Raw genomic sequence first — 18,261 nt, forward strand, 5'->3', positions numbered from 1 at the left:
GAGGAAGAGTATTTCTGCCAGCTCAGGAAGAAAGAGTGGGTGAGGAGGGTGGCAAATGGTGACAGAAAAAATACTTTTAAATACCCCCAAATGTGAATTTTGGAAAGAATTGGTGATCTAGGGGTGGCTTATTCAGTAAAACTCTTGCCTCAAAAGTATGTGGACCTGAGTTCAAGCCCCAGAACCCATGCAAAGCTACCCTGCTTGGCCATGCACGTGTAGTCCCAGTCCGGGAGGCGATGAAGGAGAAGCTCACGGTCACTGTCCAATTGGGTTCGCCTAATTGGTGAGCTACAGGCCAATGAGAGGCCTTGTCTCATACAGGGTAGATAGAATTCTTGGGGTTGCCTCTGGTCTCCACATGCATAAACCCCCATATACATATACAACATACACACGTTTATAAAAATAAGAATTAACATCCATTGACATAGGCGTCCCATTTCATGTGAGCTACACTCTAGACGTTTTTTGATGCTTGCTTTGAGTTGTCTCCTTGTAGAAACAGTGGTAGTCAGGGTCACCAGCAGGACCAGGGGCTGATTTAAATCTCAGGCCGTTGCCTGGGAGACCTTGTAGCACTGATGTGAGCTGTCCTGCGCTCAGTGATACATGAAGAGAGAAACGAAACACATTCTGTGCCTTTGCCCTAGACACAGGAACATGACTGGACATGCACGGGCTCCGGCATGACCATGAATGTGGGGACTTTGGCCAAGTTCCTCAAGCTGCCCTGAGAAGAGAGACAAACATTATAGCTGCTCATAAAGTGCCGTGTTAGCATTCCTTCATGGAACAGGGTGAAAAGCTGCAGTGAACGGCCTGCCTGGTTTCCCCAGCAACAAATAAATCATAATCAAACTGATAAGCTGTAATTTGAGGGTTTTTGATTTTTTTTTTGTTTTGTTTTGATTTTTGAGACAGGGTTTCTTTGTGTAGGCCTGGCTGTCCTGGAACTAGCTCTGTAGAACCAGGCTGGCCTCAAACTCACAGAGATCTATCTGCCTGCATCTGCCTCCCTGAGTGCTGGGATGAAAGCATGTGCCTCTATCACCCAGCGTAATTTGAGTTTTCACTTAATATTATCAGTTAAAACTAGGATTACTCATTCTTTATTACTAGATAAGCTTGGAAGCAGATGTTCCTGCTGGATATTGTTGCATCTTCATTCCCTGGCAAAACTCTTTCTTTCTCCAGGCTTAATATTAATTATAAAAGGTTGACCCATGGCTCAGGCTTATTATTAACTAGCTCTTACATCTTAAGTTAATCCATTTCTATTAGTTTATGTGGCCTATGGCTCCTTCTGACTCCATCTTCTTTCTCCCTGTATTCTATTTGGCTCTCGTGCCTAGGTATATTCGGCTCTGCCACAGGCCAAAGTGTCTTCTTTATTATCCAATGATAATAAAAACACATTCACAGAATACAGAGGCGCATCCCACATCACATCCTTGAAGGGGAGGGAGAGTGGTCAGAGCAGAGAAGTCCACATCATGGAGGCCAGGAAAGAACGAAAGAAAGCCTGCACTAAAGGGCTTTCCCTTTCTCCCCTTTAATTCCATCACAGGCCTTACTTAGTCTGTGAAACGGTGCCAGCTGTGTTCAAGGTTGGTCAGTCCCTGCTAGTCCTCCCTCTCCAGAGATGCCCCTCACACCTGGGGCCACACCTCTTCATGGGGTCAAGGTGACAAGATTGACCACCACAGTAACTTGTCACAATCAGTATAGACACTTCTATCTCCCACAGAATTTGCAATTCCATGATATTTTTCTACTTAAAGTCCTATTTTTTTTCTATTTACTTTGATAAGAACTCCTTACACCCTCCATCCTGCATCTCCTTAGAGTCTCCCACATATATTTGTCTTCTCTTGAGCTTGTGTTCCTGGGGCAGAGAAATCCCTCTGAGAGCAAATTCTCCATAAGATGCCCAGTAAATTCTCGAGTACGTCAACGCTTCCCTCTTTGGCAAAAAAAAGGAACCATATCTTTCCAACTGCCTATGGGGCTCCTGGTTCTGGTGCTACTTTTTAAACAAATACCAAATTCTCCCAAGCCACACCTAAAATTGGTTGTCTTCACTTTGGGGAGGGAACTCCTGCCAGGAGTACTCCTGAAGGCTGGTAAGGAGAGCAAGAACTCTTATCTAGTGTGGACACTACATGGCATGATGGGTGGAATCCCGGGAACCAAATAACAGCTTCTGGCTATCTTCCGTAGTGAGGAAATTAAATACAAAGAGCTCTCCTGGCCTGCATGTTGGAATATGGAACAGACATGGAAGAAATAAGGCCTGCATCTCAATAATCTTATTCTGCCTTTGAGGCTGGGTATGTGCCTCTAGTTCCAGCGGCTCAAGAGGCTAAGGCAAGGATGCTTGACCCCAGAGTATGAGGCCAGCTTGGGGATCAGAGCGAGATCCCTTCTCACAGAAGAGGTGATAATGAGCAAGAGAAAGAGGGAACACTGGGATTAGTTGCTCACTCAGGAGACCACATTCACACTATGAAGAAGCCATAGGGCAACTAGGAACATGAGCGAGTTTCGGGGTGTATGCCGCTTGTGCCCCAGAGAATCCTGCCTCGGATCATTGCTGATTTACACAGTCACATCAGTACAAAGCCTGGACTAGTGGGTAATCTATAAATGTCCTCAGTGTCGCAAGCAAGTCTCCATTGACAGATTCCCTAAGCTTTAAAATAGTGCTGGAGTCACCGTGACAGCTTCTACTCAAAGAGAGCAAATGGACTAGCTGGGGCACAAAATATATTAATAGCTAGTCTTTAATCTGAGATTCTAGAATGTCATCTAAAAATATGTGGGCCAAAATAAAGTCCCATAGAGTCTCTTTCTATGCATTTTGTACATCAGTTCAACAAGGTTCCCTTATTTTAAACTTTAAAAAAAATTCAGAGGTTCTGTGTCACGCCTCAGAAGAGGCTCTGCGGAGTCACCTCAGGTTAAACCGTGAGTTGTCAGCTGTGAAGACAGGGTGGGAAGAATAGCCTCAGGTTTCTGCAGAGCTTCATTAGGAAGCCTAAAAATAAGGATCAAGGCGTGTTATATATTCCAAAACTGCTAAGGGCAGGTTAGAGACAAGGTTCATGGGTAGAAAGCTTGCTGCGCAAGTGTGGGACCTGGGTTTAGATCACCAGCACCTGTGCAAAGCTAGACGTGATGGCGCGTGTGTAAGTGCAGATTTTCTACAGCAAAACAGGGGTTGGAGAACTTTGTGGGAACGTGTGGGCCAGTGTTACACAGTGAGAACAAAAGCCCTGTTCCGAAAAGGTGAACGGTGAAGTCGGAAACCTGAGGTCGTTCTCTGGCCTCACACATGTGCCATGACATACGTGTACCCACATTCACACACATGAACGCACACACAAAAATTTTAAAAATTGATGAAAATATATTGTTACATTCTTTTTGTTTACATGCTTTTTGAACATTATTTCCATAAAACAATAACAAGTTGGGAGGTTGGTGAGTGGACCGCCCCCCAATTATACACAGGACAAAGCACAACACTGTATCTTATAACTAAATGCAATCATTACTTGTCAATTAAAACTATTGAAAGTATTTTCAAAATTTAGAACTTTGTGGACTTAACAAGAATCAAAATACCATAGAAAGGTCTCGACATGAGCAATCTCTTGTAAACCACAGGAGAGCTGCTTCTAGTGAGGGATCACCATGGCCTCGTGGAGTTATTTCCCGAATGTTAACTTTGCAGAAATAATGATGAATGGGGCATGAGAGCAGCTGGGGAAGGGACTGTCTCAGGGAGGAACGAGACGAGCAAATGAGAGAGGGGTTCAAGGCAGGGTAGTGTGTGGGTGTAGAAAAGAAACAAGAAAAAGAAAGGGACATCAACCCCGACTTAGTGCGCAAACCCTTGGAGCTGTCTAACTGAGACAGAGCGCACCAGGCAGAGGCGTGCCCCACCCCCACCGGCTCACTCTCTCAAATGCCATAAAGTGACTTCTCTAATTCTTTTCTAGAAAATGTGCAAAAAGGATTTTCATGGAGGTCTTTGGAGACTTCCTGTGTCCTCATGTGTGTAATAGGTTGGGTCACATAACAATCAAGGGAGAAGAAAAAGAGGGGACGCTGGTTTCTGTGTTTCCCTCCTCTGACCAGGGAGTGGAGTGGGGAATTAAAGACATGAAAATGACAGCACGCCAGTGATGTCAGTGCTAAATGAAATTAAGATCATGTGTTTGGCTGTGGCAGCTGTAATCTTTTGATTATCAGGGAGATTGCTGGCAATGAGGCACATTTGTAAGGAGTATTTTTAGTGTGCTCTGTGCACATAGCATGTAAGACAAGCCTCTCCTAGATGACAGATTCAGAGAAGGCCCTCACCTAAATTCATCCTTTCCAAAGAGCTATGTATAGAAAGAACCATGATGCTTGAACTACTATAGCAGAACATTCTAATCTGCCTTATATTACCTTAGATAATAATCTCCATATTTTAAAATAATGCTGTAAACCATTCAATTATTTATTCACATCTCCATTATGTAAATGGAAGGGTTTGGAGAATTGAGACGGTCTGATAAAAAAAACAAATTACAAGACTAAGACTTCACTGTCATGGCTCAAAGAGATGGCCATGAAACAAGCCACAGCACAGATAAAAATAAACCAAGCCAGGGTGAATCTTTAACAAACAAAAAAATTAGATGATTAAAATGATGAATTTTCATCTTCTCTGTGATGTGGATGTGGACCGGCTTCCTGCTCAGCGTGTTCCTCACCCCATAGGTGCTGCGCAGGTACAGCGAGATTGCTACCAGCATGGATGATGATCTGAACCTGGGGAAAGCCTACGAGGCGATCGCCAAGGTCCTGCAGAGGTAAGTTAGCACAGCCTCTTCCTGCTGTCACTGTGGATTCACCCAGCTGTGAAAGACTTAAATTGTTTGAGGTCTGTCGCTTTCCATTACTGCCTGCTTAAATTTTAAGCAGTGCCCTTCTTAAGTGACCCTTTCATGGTAAGTTACAGTAAGCCAGTGTGGTGTTTTAAAAAGACGCATCCAAAGTCGTCTTTGTCTGTCCCTCCGTTGGGTTAGCTCCCTTTGTTTTCTGTGAGTTTAGTGATGACCTTGAATGAACCCGAGAAGGGAAAAAAATCAGGTCACATCTCTCATAGTCAGGGATGCAGAGAGCCTGTACCAGGCACTGTGCCTGGATGCTGTGACCTGCTAGCCCTTCCCGAATTCTTCAGGAAGTGTTTCCATTTACACTTCTGCCACACCTCTTTCATTAAGCAAACCTGGGTTAACAGTTGGGTGCAAACCAGCGTTCCCAACATTTTACCTGAAACAGAAAAGTTCATAAAAGTCTCTGAGAAGAGCTTTATAAGATACGGCCTTTGGTGGAAAACTTGGTGGTTGCCCCTCACTTATGGTATTGCAGCCACTGTGTGATCTAGTTCACCATTGTGTGTAAGCCACTCACTATACCAAAAGTCATCGAACACAGTCTTGGTTATCAGTATATTAGCCTAGAGCCAAAATATAGCCTGTTCACCACCACCACCACCACCATCATCATCATAGCAGGTATAAAATGTGCTACATTGTAACATCTTTGTATTTATCTTCCATTGTAAATATATATAGGGCAGCCTGAAAAGGTGGGGGGGGGTGTTATTGAAAGACATTTAAGGCTTAAATGCTGCATGAACTAAAAGTAGGATCATTGCATAAATATTACTAATATAGGAAACAACGCTTAAAATGCTGATACCAATGGAACGGAAGGCGTTCTATAAAATACTCGCTAAAACCTGGTCACTATTGGGCAAAGGTCTAAGAAAAAGGTGTACAGATGAGGGTGTGGGTGCTCATTGGAGAAAGACGGGGCCAGCCAGTCACACCTAAGGACAGCAAGCAAATACACATGGTGACCAGTCCCCAGGAGACCAACCGGCCGACTCACGAAAGCTCTAGTCTCTAAGTAGCAGCTAAGATGTGACTGGTTAGAGTTCAAATTAATATCTGTTTAGGCTTCTGGACCCTGTGCCCTTCTTTGTCAAGTTCATCTCAACTGCTAAACTACTCGCCTCCGGTATCATCATCGCTGCAAATCAGTAGAAAACAGTTGAGTTTTCTGAGGGGGGGGCTTGTTGTTGGTGGGTGGTGGTTTTGTTTTTATTTCCTTTTTGTTTTATTATTTATTATGTAGGCATGTTTTGGGTTTTTTTTTTTTTTTTTTGGTTTTTCGAGACAGGGTTTCCCTGTAGTTTCTAGAGCCTGTCCTGGAACTAGCTCTTGTAGACCAGGCTGGGCTCGAACTCAGAGATCCACCTGCCTCTGCCTCCCGAGTGCTGGGATTAAAGGCGTGTGCCACCACCGCCCGGCCCTGTAGGCATGTTTTATATGTTTGTGTGTATGCCTGTTCCTGTGGAACATATGCATGCCTGGAGTCCACAGGAGCCAGAATAGGAAGAGATCAGATTCCCTGGGACTAACATTAGAGGTGGTTGACAGCCATCAAGTGGATGCTGGGAATTGAACCTGCTCTAGGCTAGCAGTCAGTGCTCTACCTGCTGAGCCACCCCTCCCTCTTCTAGAGAATAGTCGAATTCCTCATATCACTTTGTATGACAAGCCTGGTCTAAGTTCACACAGGAATATTAAAGTGTCCTTCACGTGGTTATAAAGTTATTCTTACAGAGGGAGAGTCCGACTGCCTCCCGTACAGCTAAAGAGGTTAAACTCCTGAGGGATTAGTTTCCCTTAAAACCTTTTCTGAGCATTTGCTGTACCATGGGGCACTCGACGCTGGCTTCAAGTTATCTGCACAGGTTTGCTGTGCGTGTCATCTGGAGATTTCCGGTCTGTACCTCAGAATCTGAGTTCTGGATCTGTCCAGTCAATGCTTGGGGGAAAGTTGAGTGGTGATCTGCTAACTCTGACACAGAGTCTCTAGCGTGTCCACGGTGGGAAGCCTGCAGTATACATGACAGGCCAGGTAGCAAGTTTTAATGAACGGGGATAATACTCTTCTTATATTCTCAGCAACGCCGCAGACAGAGCCCAAGGAATGGCCCCGTTGGGAAAGTGCTTGTTGGGAAAGCATAGAGACCCATGTTCAGATCTCCAGCATCCACATAAAGGCCAGACATAGTCGTACCTGCTCTAACCCCGGAGCTTCAGAGGTCAAGACAGGCATCTGCCCCTGGGGCTTGCTGGAGAGCTAGTCTAAGATGAGTTCCAGGCTCTGTAAGAGACCCTGTCTCATAAGAGAATAGTGTAGAGATGCCAGCAATGGTGGCACACACCTTTAATCCCAGCACCCGCGAGGCAGAGACAGGCGGGGCTCTGTGAGTTTGGAGCCAATCTACAATGCTAGTTCCCGGACAGCCAGGGCTACACAAAGGAACACTAGCTCAAAGAAAAAAATGTGTGGAGAGAATCAAGAAAGACTCGTAATATAATCCTCTGGCACATACACAGACACACAGACACACAGAGAGAGACAGAGAGAGACACAGAAAAGCAGATACACATTTTACTTTTATACCAAATAAAACTGATAATCCCACATAGAAATTGCCTTCTACTAAAGTATAGTAAAGCCTTCAGTGATTTGTGCATATGGCAGACAAGAGTCCTTAATTCTGTAATGCCACATACACTATACAGTGTGTAGGAGAGTACAGAAGTGCTTCTTCTGAAGCGGAGGAGAAAATACCCCGGGCCATGACCTTCCCAACGTGGAGCTACCATGTTGCAGCCCTGGTTCATGGGAGCATTCAGGGAACATGGCCCTGGCCACAGATAGACTCTGTGGACAAAACACTCTGAACAACAATAGCACTGGCTTTTTAGAAAGCTTTAACGTAAATCAAGTCTACTAAGCTGTCGAAACCTTGCTTGTTTTGTGGTAATTTTTAGGATAATGTTACTCTGGGAGGGTGATCTATTACCTTTACTAAGAGTGCCCACACATGTGCAAACACACACCAGTATATACATGACAACCCCACTCTCCGTCCACAACTGTCCTCCTGTCTCAGCAGGCGTCACACAAAAGGCAACACAGGCAAAACAGAAAAACTGTGGCAGTGGTGGCTGAGGAATAAATCAGGTTGTGTGTGAATCTTAGCATCCCCCCTAAATCTCTTCTTCCTAACCTGCGTGATGGCGCCAGTTTCACTAATGGCAGCCCGAAGTCTATAAACATATTTTATCTCTTTAAAGGAAATGGAAGGGGATCGCCATGTCTAGGGTAAGTGGGTGTCTAAGGCCGTCAGCCGACCGTGTATGAGAGCTGTATAAGCTGGAAGCTCCTAAAATCCTTACAGGAATTTATACTACGCCTTCTCTGGGAAGTACGCCACATTATCTCAGATTTGGTGTTGCTCGAGTGGTGTTGCTCGAGCCAGAGCTGGCGTGACATAGTCAGAGAGGTCTAGCAGCGGACGACCTATTTTCTGTCAGGGCAAACAACACACGCTGCCTGTGGCTGTATACGCATTTACATTGCCATCTCTTCCCTACTTGAAACAGCACTGAAGAGAAGAATCCGTTGCGAAAGAGCCGCGTGACGCTATGAGACACTATACAAAAGTCAGCTGGGATTCATAGGGGGAAAGCGAGCTGGGCGAGTACCAAGTAAATATTCTGTTATTATGCTGACGGTCTGGGGAGAGATGGTTGAGGTGGGTCAAGTGCATGCGCTTTCCTGATGAAGTATGCGTGTTCGTATATTCTCATTTATGAATTCACTTACTGAAATGCACAGCTCTTCAACATAATATGGAAAACTACTTAAAAGAACCCAGAAAAAAAAAAAAAAAAGCTACATTGGCCACAACTCTCCCACTTCCGGGCTTGGTTTGTGCCCATTGTAAATTTCCTCACACGCTCAAGTTAAATGATTTCCTGGAAACTTTCCACGATGAAGACCTTCAGATCAATACTAGCCAAGTTTCCCGTGTGAAAATTACCTTTCTGTTAGAGCCAAAGATTAATTTCCTCTTGCGTGAGAGAAATGACACGCCCTAGTAATTTTCATAGATTCTCTAAAATGGAACATCCAGGCTTCCATGTGAAATTTGCGAAAAACGGCAAAAAAAAAAAAAAAAAAAAAAAAAAAAAAAAAGACCACCAGAAACGTTTCTATTAATTCATGGAATTAAGAATAGCTTTTTACATTTTCTCCTGCCACTGATCCCATTTGCCTTAATACTTTCATCGGTGGCCCCCAAACTTGGTGGCACAATCAGCAAACCCCTCAGTGGCTGTCTCGTCTCTGCTCTATTTGATTTCTCCTCTCTGAGTAAATGATTAAGTTTTCATGCATTGGTTCAGCCAAAATCTATGTTCACTCAACCACATCCTTTATTGATTACTTCTCCAGCAAACACTAGGCCGAGTGTGATCTACATAATTGAACAGTTGTCAGGGGACATGGGCGTTAACAGTCCTGTTTTCCCAGCTGGAAACGGGCATCACCTTGATACACAAATATTCTGCCCCTGTTTCATTCTCATTCTCTGGACCGAGGAGCCCTGGTCCTCAGGATATATGTCTTTAAGTCTCTGAGGTCTGGCTGAGTGAATTTAATGATTATACCCTATAATCTGATGTTGAGGTTGCACCTGTGCACTGCGTATAGGAAAACTGGAATTAATATTTGTCTAACATTTAACCTTGTCCTTGAACTAATATAAGTAATCGGTAGCCTTTCTCTAGAAAAAAATTTGTTTTTCCCCCTCCCAAGGACGAACTAGCTTCTAAATCTGTTGCTGCCTTCCACATTTGGGAGCTCCTTCCACCCTGTATTGTTTCTATTCCAGCCGCTGCACTGATAGCGTAGATTGCAGGTAGGAGCGGAGCGTATCACTTACGATGAGACGGCTTTCTCGAGCATTTCTTTAGAGAAGTCCTGAATAGGGAAATCTGTCGCATGTCGGGGGCTGGAGAGAAGTTCAAACCATCCTGTATTCACTGTATTTACACCATTTTGGTTTTTTTTCTACCAAACTTCTTTTTGTACTGCTGCTAGAGTATGCTATGAATTACCTATCCTCAGCAGGCCAAACCTAATGTAAACTGCACCTCTGCCCAAAACATGCACACTTTTGGAAGAGCGGTAAACACACATAAGCTCTGGGGAGGCTAAAATAGCTAAATACCGAGATGAATTTTCTCTGTGGTTTTAAAGTGGTATGTAAAGATGTCTCCTTTTTTTTCTGGGATATTAGTGTACAGAAAAGAGCTTGAAAAGTTAAAATCAGTTTGACAAAATATTCTCAGCCCTAAAAATATTATTATATTTTATACTTCACTTTTATTTATTAGTATTTTAGTTATTGACTTATATGTTTTGTTTATGTTCATTTTATTATTAATATTTAATGCTCAGCAAATTTGATTACTTTTATATTTTTTGAAATTATAATATAATTACTTTTTTGTTTGTTTTTTGAGACAGGATTTCTCTGTGTAGCTTTGGAGTTTGTCCTGGAACTTGTTCTGTAGACTAGGCTGACCTCGAAGAGATCTTCCGGCCTCTGCCTCCTGAGTGCTGGGATTGAAAGCATGCACCACCTCTGCCTGGTATAATTACATAACTTAATCTTTTTTTTTTCCTCCTCCTAAACCTTCTCATGTAGCACCAAGCCCCTCGCTCTTTCATGTTCATAGCCTCCTTTTGTAATTGTTGTTACATATATATGTGTATGTGTAGATATATACCCTTAAATGCATAAATACAACCTGCTCAGTTTGTGTTAGCAATCCCAGACTAAGACATACAGGTAACTAAGAAATGCTAAGAGCTGGAGAAATGCTCTTCCTCGGGGAAAAGCACACCAATTGATTATCTAATACCAGGTGATCTTCCCTGAAAATATATACATACAGACAATATTTAAGTTAAAATAGTTAGTGGCTCCATATGCGGCATAACTTTTCCAGAGAATTGACCTACACCTCACTCTGGAAGTCATGATTTGGGCAGAAAACGATGCATATGGAATTATGAAAGGTAGTAATCACAGCACTGGGGAACACTAGCAGTGGTGGCACACGCCTTTAATTCTAGCACTCAGGAGGCAGAGACAGGCGGATCTTTGTGAGTTCAAGACCAGCCTGGCCTATAGAGCAAGCTCCAGGACAGCTAGGGCTGTTGCATAGAGAAACTCTGTCTCAAAAAAACAAACTACAAACAATCAAACAAACAAACAAACAAACACCAGCTTTGGGAAACATGAAATTCCATTTTATTTTTGTTCTGTATAGTATTAATTTACCAACAAGAAAGGAAGAAAGAATGGATCCACTAAGCTCTGGTAACCAGGGCTTCGTGTGTGTCTGGGCAGAGTAATCAGCGCACTACACGGTGGGGGTTTTCACAGCGGATGCTTGGCTGCACTGAGTTTGTCTCTCATGTTAGACGGTCTCTAACAGAGTCGTGGGCGCTGTCTCCTGTCACTTCCCTGACGTCACTGTTGAATCCCTGCCATGTTCCCCCATCTCATTTTCACAGCTTTCACCTCAGAGCTAATTATAATCTTGTTAAAAAATGAAGAAATGGGAGTTTTCTCTAAGTCTATATGACTTTAATATTATCAGTGTTATCCGTCCACGAGAACAGAAGAGGAACAAAAGGAGGATACCCAGCTATGTGTGTGACCTGACTCCTCCCAGGGTCCACCACCTACCAGCTTTAAGAACAAACCAGTTGATAACATGAACGTCACCATCCAGAGCTAGAGACCCCATGCAAGATGATAGATGGCCTTTCCGTCCCGTAACCTGTTTCGAGCACGTGCCCATAAGCAAGCCTTTGACACACGCTTGTTTCATATTCTTTTGAACCAGCCAATCGTGGCACATCATTGAGGATTTGAACGTATATTTACTCATTTGAAAGAGTAAAAAAAAAAAATTAGAGTCACACTTAGAAAATAATTTGTTGTGGTGGTTGTTTTGTTTTTGTTTGTTTGTTTGTTTGTTTGTGGATACAAGGTTTCTCTGTGTAGCCCTGTCCTGGAGCTTGCTCTGTAGACCAGGCTGGCCTTGAACTCACAGAGATCTGCCTGCCTCTGCCTCCCGAGTGCTGGGATTAAAGGCATATGCCACTCCACCTCCAGCCTTAGAAAACAGCTTTTAAGGAAGAAAAGAAGTGAAAGACATAGAACAAAATAAAAGGAAAAAAGGAAAGGAAGGAAGAGAGTAAGAAGGAAGGACGAACAGAAAGGGAAAATCTCTACACTGAGTCCTAGTTCAGGACAAAGTTCAGGAACTTATTTTCACCACCATTGCTGTGACAGAGTCAGCAGGTGCTGCCCCTGAGACTGACCACTTGAAGGGAACTGCCCTCCTTCATATGCTAAGAGGAGCTGGGAACAGGAAAGGCAGATCTGCAGTTCAGAGGAAAACCAGAGTACCCCACAAGAGAGATTTGCCAAACATGTGAACAGAGCAGGTCAAACCAAGTGACGTATGAGACACGCTCAGGGTAACCATTCTTTGCAAGGCAGAGCAAGACACTGAAGTGTTGGAGGAGGCTATTTGTTTTTCCCCCGGCTGTCGGCAGCTCAGCCCCGAAATAACCACACAGAAACTGGACTAATTAAATCACTGTTTGGCTCATTAGCTCTAATTTCTTATTGACTAACTCTTACATATTAATTTAACCCATACCTAGTAATCTGTGTATCTCCACATGGCTGTGGCTGACCAGGTAAAGTTCTAGCATCTGTGTCTGGAAGGGCTATATGACTTCTCTCTTACCCTGCCTCCTTTCTCCCAGCATTCAGTTTAGTTTTCCCTGCCTACCTCTGTACCCTGTGCAGGCCCACGACAGTTTCTTTATTAACGAATGGTATTCACAGTGTCAGAGGGAAACCCTTTATCACTGAAGGGAAATCCAGAGAGAGAGAACCCAGGGCTCAATTTCAGAGTGAGATCCAGGGACAGAGTAAGACACGGATGAATGCAGAGAGCAGATATGGGGATGTGCAGAACACGGAAGGACAGACATTTGGAGGAAGAAGCTGGGGCTCATTCACAGTGGCTCATTCACAGTGAGGCCTCTAGCCTCACTAGCCTCAACTAGCCTCAACTAGCCTCACTAGCCTCAACTAGTGTTGGCCTAGGTGAGGGGAAGGAGGAAGTGGTGGTCTATGGTCTGAAAATTGTACTAAAGGTTACCTGTAGTTCACAACACGAGGGTGGCCGCCTGTGTGTGTTACAGCTTATCTAACCTCTGTGGGAGCTTCAAGGTAGTCAAGTATTGTGCTCATGAGGTTTGATCTTAAGTTCCTTTGAACTGCCTTTTAAGACCACACTTCCTCTTCACACACCAGCCTTTCTCTTACACCGACTGTCAGATGAATGTGCTCCAGGGTGTTAGCAACCGTGTGCCATGGCAGTGGCTACCACAGTTCTATCTGCGGAGTGATTTCTACTCCTATCTTACGCAACTAACAGTGAATTCTGATGGCAGGATGCCCACTAGGCTTGCTTGCCTGTTTGTTTTGAGACACGGTTTCATGCATCTCAATCTGGCCTGGAACTGACAAGGATGAGCTTGAACATCTGATGCCACCACCTCTACCTCCAGTACTAGGATGACACACACAGGTCATGAGGTGCTGGAGATCAAACCCGGGACTTGTGCTGACCAGGCACACACCCTTCCAGCTCAGCTGTGTTCCCTTCTCATTAAGCACCCCAATGTTACTGAAAAGACATGGACTGCAAATACCCATGTGGCTGAGGCTCCCTCGGTTTCCTTGATGCTCAGCTCATGTGGACCTGCATCTTTACTCTATCCAGCTTCCATTCGTGCCTTCCTTCTAAAGTACGTGGGTGACCAGCACACGCTGTGCACTCTGCTGGAAAGTGCACAACTCTTTGGGCATTTTGCTAGGATATACACCACTTATACGTGCAACGTTAGTGAGACCTGCAGTTTCACTGCTGAGAGACACAAGGAAAGTACTCACTTGTGTGTATGCAGGTGAGAGAGGTGGGAGGAGCTGACTGGTTCACTCGCTCACTTGGCCCGCTCGCTTGCTTGCTCACTATGTAACTCTGGCTAGCCTCACACTCAGATCGTCCCAAGTTCTGGGATTAAAATGAGTACTCCGCCCATCTAGCATCTTTACTTGTGATACACTTTTTACGAGTTTTTAAAGAGATTTATTGGGACAATTCATAAAATGATATACAAATTCTCCCTTGAAATTCCACAGCGTGGTGATTTTTAATACCTTCACAGAATGATGTGCCCACGATTACCTTCTGATATTAAGAACTTTCCATTATCCCTTAAAGAACTCCTGTATGAATCACGAATGACCCTTCCTCCTGCTCTCTCAGCCTCTAGCAACCACTAGCCTACTTTGTCTTTGTTGATTTGTATAAACAGTATAAAATGAATACACAATATATAACTTCATGTCTAATTTTTTCACCTGCCATTTACGTTTTTATAGACTTCATTGTTTTTAATTGAGCTATATACATTTTCCCCACTCTCCTTCCTTCCTACCCCCCCCCCCATGCTCCCAATTTACTCAGGAGATCTTGTCTTTTTCTCCTTTCTGGCAAATCCATGCATGTCTCTCTTCGGGTCTTCTTTGTTGTCTAGGTTCTCTGGAGTTGCAGACTATAGGGTGTTTTTCTCTGCTTTATGTCTAAAAGTCAGTTATGAGTAGATACATATTATATTTCTCTTTCTGGATCTGGGTTACCTTGCTCAGTATGGTTTTTTTTCTAGTTCCATCCATTTGCCTGCAAATTTTAAGATATCATTATTTTTTTTACTGCTGAGTAGTACTCCATTGTGTAAATGTGCCACATTTTCCTTATTTATTCTTCAGTTGAGGGGCATCTATGTTGTTTCTAAGTTCTGACTATTACAAATAATGTTGCTATGAACACAGTTGAGCAGATGTCCTTGTAGTATGATTGAACATCCTTTGGGCATATGCCCAAGACTGGTATTGCTGGAACCTGAGGTAAGTTGATTCCCAGTTTTCTGAGAAACCACCATACCGATTTCCAGAGTGGTTGTAAAAGTTTGCATTCCCACCAACAATGGAGGAATGTTCCAGTTACTCTACATCCTATCCAACATAGGCTGTCATTGGTGTTTTTGATCTTAGTCATTCTAACTGGTGTAAGATGGTATCTCAGAGTCAATTTAATTTGCATTTCCTTGATGGCTAAGGATGATGAACATTTCCTTAAGTGTCTTTCAGCCATTTTAGATTCCTCTATTGATCTCTGTTTAGGTCTGTACTCCATTTTTTTAAATTGGATTATTTGTTCTTTTGATAACCAATTTCTTGAGTTCTTTGTATATTTTGGAGATCAGACCTCTGTCTGATGTGGGGTTGGTGAAGATCTTTTCCCATTCTGTAGGCTGTCGTTTTGTCTTGTTGACTATGTCCTTTGCTTTACAGAAGCTTTTCAGTTTCAGGAGTTCTCATTTATTAATTGTTTCTCTCAGTGTCTGTGCTACTGGGGTTATATTTTGGAAGTGGTCTCTTGTGCCAATGCATTCAAGTGTGCTTCCCACTTTTTCTTCTATGAGGTTCAGTGTGGCTGGCTTTATGTTGAGGCTTTTGATCCATTTGGACTTGAGTTTTGTGCATGGTGATAGATATGGATCTCTGTTTAGGTCTGTACTCCATTTTTTAAATTGGATTATTTGTTCTTTTGATAACCAATTTCTTGAGTTCTTTGTATATTTTGGAGATCAAACTTCAGTCAGATGTGGGATTGGTGAAGATCCTTTCCTATTCTGTAGGCTGCATTTTGTTTTTTATCTATGTCCTTTGCTTTAAAGAATCTGCTCTGATTCAGGATATTGGACATATATTTAGGAAACGGTCTCCTGTGCCAATGAGTTCAAGTGTATTTCCCACTTTCTCTTCTATGAGGTTCACTGTAGTTGGCTTTACATTGAGGTCTTTGATCATTTGGACTTGTTTTGTGCATGGAAATAGACACAAATCTATTTGCTTTCCTTTCCATGTCAATATCCAATATGGCAGCACCATTTTTGAATATGCTTTATTTTTTCCATTTGATATTTTTGGCTTCTTTGTCAAAAATCAGGTGTTCATAAGTATGTGGATTGATATCTGGGTCTTTGATTCAGTTCCATGGTCCTCCTGTCTGTTTTTTTTAATTGATTTTTTTGACCTCTACATTTTTCTCTGCTCCCTTCCCTGCCTCTCCCCTCCCTTTCAACCCTTCCCCAAGGTTCTCATGCTCCCAATTTACTCAGGAGCTCTTGTCTTTTTCTACTTCCCATGTAGGCTAGATCTATGTAAGTTTTTCTTTCTTAGTGTCCTCATTGTTGTCTAAGTTCTCTGGGATTGTGGTTTGTAGGCTGGTTTTCTTTGCTTTATGCTTAAAAGCCACTTATGGGTGAGTACATGTGATAATTGTCTTTCTGTGTCTGGGTTACCTCACTCAAAATAATGTTTCCTAGCTCCATCCATTTGACTGCAAATTTTGAGATGTCACTATTTTTTTCTGCTGTGTGGTACTCCACTGTGTAAATGTCCCACATTTTTGTTATCCATTCTTCGGTTGAGAGGCATTTCGGTTGTTTCCAGGTTCTGGCTATGACAAACAATGCTGCTATGAACATAGCTGAGCACATGTCCTTGTGACACAATTGGGCATCCTTTGGGTATATACCCAAAAATGGAATTATTGGTTCTTGAGGTAGGTTATTTCCTAATGTTCTGAGAAATCGCCATACTGATATCCAAAGCAGCTGTACCAGTTTACATTCCCACCAGCAATGGAGGAGTGTTCCCTTTACCCCACATTCTCTCCAGCATAAATTGTAAGGATGATGTTTCTCTGATTTCTTTCTCAATCCATTTATCATCTGTATATAGGAAGGCTACTGATTTTTTTAGTTAATCTTGTATTCTTCTACACTACTGATGGTGTTTATCAGTAGGAGTTCCCTGATAGAATTTTTGGGGTCACTTATGTATACTATCATGTCAACAAATAGTGATAATCTGACTTCTTTTCCAGTTTGTATTCCCTTGATCTCCTTTTGTTGTCTTATTGCTATAGCTAGCTATAACCTCAAGAACTATATTGAAAAGATATGGAGAGAGTGGACAACCTTGTCTTGTTCTTTGTTTCAATGGGATCACTTTGAGTTTCTCTCCATTTAGTTTGATGTTGGCTGTTGGTTTGCTCACCTACTATTTTTTTTAGTTTTGTCTATGTCTTTCAGGTATCAGTACTTCATTTTTTTGTTGTTGTTGTTCTGTTTTTTGTTTTTATAGACAGGGTTTCTCTGTGTAGCTTTGGAGCCTGTCCTGGAACTTGTTCTATAGACCAGGCTGGTCTCTAACTTACAGAGATCTGTCTACCTCTGCCTCCCGAGTGCTGGAATTAAAGGCATGCATCACCACCACCCAGCAGAATTTCACTTTTATGGCAAAATACTACTCCCTTGAATGAACATACCACATTCTGTGTCATCCCTGAACTGATAAACATTTCAGTAGTTGAGTCTTTGGCTATTATTCATAAGGCTGCTCTAACATTAATGTTTGGCTTTGTGTGTGTGTGGAGATGCAATTGTTTCTCTTTGCTGCATATCTTGTAGTCAAATTTCAGGACCACACGTTCACTCTGTGCTACAGCCTTTGAAGAACTTTGTTTTCTAAAGCAGTGGGACCAGTTCACATCCACACCAACAATCAATGAGGCTTTACAAGTTTGAGCTTTCAACACATCTGCACCTAAGGCTCAGATGGCATCTCAGAAGAGGGGGTGTGAAGACTGCTAAAGCCAGAGGACCAGCACATCCAGAGTGAGGTCTGTCTTCAACATACAACAGGAAAGCTTCACCCATGTCATCCCAGCTGTAGTCACCTAAGAAAGATCTGAATAATGACATCACCAGCTTGTTGGAGGAAGGGCTGTTTATTCACCTTAGGCACCCAGCTAGCTCAGCCCTGAAATAACTACACAGAAACTGTATTAATTCAAACACTGCTTGGTCCAATAGCCCTAACTTCTTATTGGCTAAGATGTAGGATCTCAGTTTAACCCATTTCTATTAATCTGTGTATTGTCACATGGCATGTCTGACTCTGGCGGCTCCATGGTGTCTTTCCCTGACTCCCAGAATTCAGTTCTGTCTTCCCTGCCTACCTAAGTTCTGCCCTATCCAAAGGCCAAGGCAGTTTCTTTATTCATTAACCAATGAAAGCAACACATAAACATAAGG

General features: G+C 42.9%; 1 protein-coding gene across 1 annotated transcript in view; it reads left to right on the top strand.

The window, feature by feature from the left end:
- Positions 1 to 18,261, top strand: part of Ttc29 (tetratricopeptide repeat domain 29) — a 196,394-nt gene that overhangs the window by 96,981 nt on the left and 81,152 nt on the right. The window contains exon 7 of the mRNA XM_038313010.1: positions 4,777 to 4,868. Coding sequence (XP_038168938.1) covers positions 4,777 to 4,868 — 92 coding nt within the window. The remainder of the gene's footprint in view (positions 1 to 4,776; positions 4,869 to 18,261) is intronic.

This window comes from Arvicola amphibius, chromosome 15 (assembly GCF_903992535.2).
Source record: "Arvicola amphibius chromosome 15, mArvAmp1.2, whole genome shotgun sequence".
NCBI classification, from domain to species: Eukaryota; Metazoa; Chordata; class Mammalia; order Rodentia; family Cricetidae; genus Arvicola; species Arvicola amphibius.